Source organism: Magnolia sinica, chromosome 11 (genome assembly GCF_029962835.1).
Source record: "Magnolia sinica isolate HGM2019 chromosome 11, MsV1, whole genome shotgun sequence".
NCBI classification, from domain to species: Eukaryota; Viridiplantae; Streptophyta; class Magnoliopsida; order Magnoliales; family Magnoliaceae; genus Magnolia; species Magnolia sinica.
Window position 1 is genome coordinate 4,263,404 of NC_080583.1, and position 6,401 is coordinate 4,269,804.

Below are 6,401 nucleotides of genomic sequence, written 5' to 3' on the forward strand. Positions count from 1 at the left end.
TATAGGAGATACAGCATTCACATGGACATCAAAGAAGCAATCGATTGTAACATTGTTATCATGTGAAGCTGAGTATGTTGCTGCTAGCTCAGCTGTCTGCCATGGTATATAGCTAAGGAATGTTATGAAGTATTTGGAATTTCTACAAAATCATCTTACAGAGATCTACATCGATAATTGTTCAGCAATGACACTGGCAAAGAATCCAGTGTTTCATGAACGAAGCAAGCATATTGATACTTGATATCATTCCATCAGAGAGCATGTGAAAAAAAAAAAAGTTGAATTAGTTTCTTGCAGGATGCATGACCAGATTGTTGATATTTTTACAAAACCGTTCAAACACAATGTGTTTAAAAGATTGAAGGCAATGCTCAGGATGATGAAGCTTGAAGAGACAAGTTTAAAGGGGAATGTTGAAGGGTAAACTTGTTGTAACAAATTAGTCTGACTAATAAGTTAGTTGTTGCTGATTGAGTTTTTTTTTTTTTTTCAACCGTTACTGAAAAAATATTAAGTTGTTGTTTTTAATTAAGAAAAAAGTAGAGTTAGCTTTTATCTTTCAGCTATTTAAGTGTTGCATTATTCTGTAACCGGTAGGGAGTTGAAGTACAATAAAAATTTAAAAGAAAGTGTTGTTTATTTATATGCTGTCATTTCAGCCAGTAATAGTATTTTATAATTGAATCTGCCAGAGGTGCATCACCAGTGACCACAGCTACCCACTCCTGCTATCAGCTACCCACTCCTGCTATCAAGCACCCCTCCCTTTGTGTAAAGTCAGTTTCCTTAAGGTTTCTTTTGAAAAAAAAAAACTCCAAAATCATACTGATCAGGCAATCCTTTATTATTATTATTTTTTTGGTAATATGAGTTTATAGATTGGAGGGAAAATGTACAAAATTTCCAGCGGCGTCCAAAAAAAAGGCCCGGACCTCACCTATCAAAAAACAGAACAAAAACAGGGGACAAGCTGAGAAACTGATGGGTATCTCCATCTCCCAGACTGGGACCTCTACCGTATGAGGCGCTCCAAGGAGCAACAAAGAAAGGCCCGAGTCCGCGACGATGCAGCATCAAATCAACGGAATGTAGAACTCACCAGCCAGCGAAGAAAATTGCAGCAAAGACAGAAGCGTGACGGGTGCCTTACCTCCCACTGCTACCGAATTCTACTGATCAGGCAATCCTAACCATTCAAATGACGGCTACAAAATTGATGGTTAAAAGTAAATATTGAGGTCTCCAAATTCCATAGGAGAAATCAGATTTTTATTACCGTTACTCTCTAAATAGCATGAGCCAATAACATTAAAAAAATAAAATAAAATCCAACATTTGAAAAATGATGGTGAACTATCACAGAAACTTATTTCTTTTATTGTCCTCGGACCCAGGATCATGTGATTCATGAATGTCGATAAATAGCTCGAACCACCAAATACACTTTCAAGTGCAGGAGTGTTCCATCTATAGGAACTTTCCACACCAGCTATGGACTTGTCTCTCCCATTCCAAGCCATTGCTGGCCTCATTGCACTAGCCTTTCTATACAACCTTTGTAGATCAACTACAAAGAGCAAGACGAGCAACAACAAACACGCGCCTGAACCCTCAGGTGCATGGCCCATCTTAGGCCATCTCCTCATGCTAGGGGGCCATGAGTCACTAGCCCGAAAATTTGGAGCCATGGCCGATAAGTACGGCCCAGCCTTCATTCTCAGGCTCGGCTCACGGCCCACCTTGGTCATAAACAGCTGGGAGCTAGCGAAGGATTGCTTCACCTCGAACGACAAGGCCTTCGCTGGCCGCCCTGTGTTTGAGGTTGGGATTCGCATGGCTTACAATAATGCCATGGTGGGGTTCGCACCCTACGGAACCTACTGGCGTGAAGTGCGAAAGCTGACCGTGCTTGAGCTCTTGTCGAGCCGCAGGCTCGACTCACTCAAGAGCATACGTGCCACGGAGGTGCACGTGATCATGAAGGATCTGTATGGGCTCTGGGAGAAGAACGATAAAAACCCAGTTAAAGTCGAGATGAGCGAAAGGTTTGGTGATATCACGTTCAACGTGATTGCCATGATGGTGATCGGGAAGAGATGTTTCAGCACTCAGAGCGATGATCGTGACCATGGCGAGGCGGGCCGGTTCCGGCAGGCAATCCAGGACTGGTTCCATCTCTTTGGGGTGTTTGTGCCATCTGATTTGTTTCCTTTTCTCAAATGGTGGGACTTGAAGGGATACAAAAAGCAGATGAATAGGATTTTCCATGACTTGGATTCTCTCCTTTCAACCTGGCTCACTGAGCATCGTCATAAGAAGTCTGGCGAGGCCAACGGTCACCAGGACTTCCTTGATGTTTTAATATCAACGGTGGACGGTTTCCAGTTCTCAGATTATGACAAGGATACAATCATCAAAGCGACTACTTTGGTATGTTAAAGCTAACAGAGAATAGCACTGTCGTATTCTAATATGAGAAGCAGATCCTCTGCAGCGTTTGTAGAAAATGCTTATTCTACAACTCTGTTTTGGGGCTCTTTTTCTTTCTCTGCTTGTGGGGACGCCCACCAAAATACTGGGATGCCCCCCTAAGTGGACCCAACACAGCACGGTGGACCCTATATAGATTGTTGAATGGCAGTACACGTTGGTGAATAAATCCGGCAACCTACGTGGATAAGAGTTGCAGAAAAAGCTTTTTTTTACAAAGGTTGCCGTGGACCGGGTCGCAATAGTATCAGTGTATGCATTAGCTGTGAGTAGGGGTGCAACTTTCACGGGTATCCTCGGGTGAGGGGTCAACCTAAGCCCAACCCAACCTCAAGAGAAGTAACCCTAGCTCCAACCCAAGCCCAACCTTAGGTAGTGAATGACTAACCCTAACGCAGTTCGGGTTGGTAGGGCTAGACGAAAACTACTCTTTATGTCGGCTAAAAACTCTTTTCTAAGGCAAGGTTCTGACATTAAACTAAGAGGTCTGTTAAGCCTACAGGTGCAATAAAACTCATGTACGCATAACTGTGCCAGCATGGCATGATAGGTCCGATAAATCCCGTCCATCCATTAGAACAATACTACTGTATTGATGCCCTAGCCCAAGGATCAGGTTGATCCACTAGCCAGGTGGGCTGCAGTTTGTAAAATAAATGTATTGCTGGAAAAACTTCGCCAAAGTCTTCTAATTCATCCACTTATTTCTAATATTGTGCCCACATGTGACACAGGGATGAACGTGTGATGAGGCCGATTATCGTCTTTCTTAAGGATAACTACTCCGAATCAACGGAGCTTCACTGGATTCCTCATAAAAATTCCTCGAATTCACGAGAAAAAATAGAAAAGAATATAAATAAATTTTAATAAATTCAAAAATAAATTGATTGATGATAAAAACGAATTTACAACCCTTTAAATAGTAATACTAAAACCTAGGAAGAACATTCAGAATCAAACTCCAACTCAAACTCCCTAAAATTTGTGACTTACTATAAATATTAAACTTACTATTTATAGACTGTCATGATTACTATTAGACTTTATGGTTTTCGACCAAAAATAGTAAGTGTCCTATTTGGCCTAACAATGTTATTTTTCAAAATTTTCTAAGCCCTTTTCATATTGGACAGAACTCCTAAATCTCGAAGGATCAAGAGTTATGATCGAACTCAAACTTACTATAAATAATAAAAATGAAATTAAAAAGGAATTTCAACTGTCGATCTGATGGAATCTTGTAAATTCGGCGTGCGCAACCCGGCATAATAGAGTTGGTTGGCTAAAGTAGCTTCTCTTACCCCCAAAATCATATAAGATACGTCGAATAACTCATTCCCATTTGCAAGATGGGCCTGTTTTAGAGTTCTGACGGTCCTGATCACTTTCGCCTTCAATCGGGCCTTCTCTAGTCCATATTGGACATGACCCCCGCTGTACATCAACGTGCTGATTGGACTAGCTTTATTTTGTGAAGACATCTACAAGGTTGGACTAAGCTGATGGATGGATTAGATCTCACTCGTATGTGCCATGCTAGCACGTGGCATATGCATGAACTTTATTGCACTGGTCGGGTACAGTTAGCAAAGCTCTTAAAATAATTAAGTGGAAACTTTTACCCCTGGAGGATACGAGGTTGAGTTCGAGTTTAGTCAGGTTGCTTGAGGCCTCACCCCAAGCCCAACACAACTTAGGGACTGGTCAAAGATTTTTCAGCCCAGCTAAACCTATCCTCAACCCAACCCAACCTAACAGGACCTAAAGTTCGGGTTCGGCCAGTCGGGTTCAATTTGAGATTGACTAAGTCGCACCATGGCTGTGAGAGACTTGGATATGTAAGTTTCGAGATTTTTTTTCTTATAGGTGGAAGGGAAGCCTGAACCTGAGACCTCATCTTCGGAGGCAACTTTGAAATTATCCGTGATATGATTCATGTGTACCAAGTTGGTACGTGTGGTTGGCCTTAAGAGATACTAAGAAAAAGGAACACCTGAACAAAGTAGGAGGACCTTGCATTAATTAGATCTAGTGATCCTTAACTTGAAATCCCTAAAACGCAGGGATTGGTGCTCTAAGACATCAGTGATTGGGGGCTGATATCGGTTCTGTGGCCTCAGCTTTTTGTAGAGTTTTTAGGCTTATTTGAGGGTTATTTTAATCCTCTTGTACAGTTTGTGTCACATGATAGGTGAGGCCGCCATTCTTTTTGTTGGGCCCACTCGAAAAGCTGTATATTTTGTCGATCAATGAAATCCCTCGGCCTAGCGCTTTCTTTCGGGAAAAAAAAAAAAAAAACTTGAAAACCTTGGATGGTTGAATAGTGGGCCCCACTTGCTGAAAACTTGAATGGTATTGTATAATATCTCAGCCGGAGCAGTGTATATATATATATATATATATATATTAATCACAAACGTCAGCTATCTCAGCCGGAGCAGTATGTAATGTACAGTGGCCGATCAATGTTGGAACTAACTACGTGTTTGAATTAGGGCTGTCAATGGGCCGCCGTTGGGCCCAGCCCGAATAGTTCACGGGCGAAGCCAACCCAGGCCTGCCCCTTGACAGCCCCAGTTCTTTCTTTCTTTCTTTCTTTATTTCTTTTCTCAAACCTGGAATACTTCAACAGGAAGATCACCTGAAAAAAATATAAATTAAAAAATAATAATAATAATCATCTCATCAGTTGGGCCATACCCATTTGAATGAATGGACAAGCTGCTAGACTCAAAATAATACAGATGTGGCCCATTTAATGAATGGATTGTCTTGATTATTGGGTTGAGTGATCTTCTTGATAAGGCCTACCGTTTGCATGGTACCTATATCCTCCACTATTGGAATTTTTGCAAGGATAGCCTAATCTGTTCTCATTCTCTTCTTATCTAATTCTCACAATGGTTTATCTTCTTCTTCAAATTTTTTTTTTTTTTTCCATAGACTGCAATGACTGGTGGCTACGACACCACATGGATAACCTTGACATGGACCCTCTCCTTACTTCTAAACCATAGACATGTGATAAAGAAAGCCCAAGATGAGATGGACAACCATGTCGGCCAGGAACGAAACGTCGAAGAATCAGATATCAACAACTTGGTCTACCTTCAAGCCATCATCAAGGAATCACTGCGCCTATACCCTGCAGCACCGCTCTCCGGTCCACATGAGGCTACAGAGGACTGCAACGTCGGCGGCTACCATATCCGTGCCGGCACACGCTTGTTGACTAACCTTTGGAAGATACATAGGGACCCCCGAGTGTGGTCGGACCCTGATGAGTTCCAACCAGAGAGATTTCTAACTAAGCACGCTGAGGTTGATGGTAAGGGGAACTATTTCGAGTACCTCCCTTTTGGATCTGGACGCCGAATGTGCCCAGGGGTTACAATGGCTCTCCAAGTCCTGCAGTTGACGATTGCCCGTTTGCTTCATGGCTTTGAGCTAAGGACTCCATTTGATGCGCCTGTCGATATGACTGAGGGTTCAGGCCTGACTGTTCCCAAGGAGACTCCATTGGAAGTCATGTTGAGCCCACGACTCCCTTTGGAGCTTTACAAATAGAAGTCAGAAAGTTTTACTCCTATCTATGTGAAGGGGCTTGGCTAGTTTTCTAGTTTTATATCTAAGTGAATAAAAAGGGGTAGCATAATGATGTTTGTCTACGTGAGATAGATGTTTGTATTTGAATTAATAAAAATGCAGAAGTTTGTGCACCTGAGAGCTCCGATCTGGTAAGAGTAGTCCAGACTTCTTCTTTTAAAAATAAAAAAATAAAAAATAAAAATTTAAGTACAGAGATTTGATTCCTGTGTACTTCTTGTTTAGATTTGTTAGTGTAGAAGAACTTTTCCTTTTTCACGAAAAGATACGGGCCCCACATATCATATACTCACTCAATT

General features: G+C 41.8%; 1 protein-coding gene across 1 annotated transcript; it reads left to right on the top strand.

The window, feature by feature from the left end:
- Window positions 1–1,436: 1,436 nt before the first annotated feature.
- Window positions 1,437–6,172, top strand: LOC131218600 (cytochrome P450 CYP82D47-like). Its single transcript, XM_058213234.1, has 2 exons — window positions 1,437–2,433; window positions 5,440–6,172. Exons 1-2 carry the CDS (start codon window positions 1,495–1,497, stop codon window positions 6,061–6,063), a joined length of 1,563 nt encoding a protein of 520 aa, XP_058069217.1. The 5' UTR covers window positions 1,437–1,494; the 3' UTR covers window positions 6,064–6,172.
- Window positions 6,173–6,401: the final 229 nt, after the last annotated feature.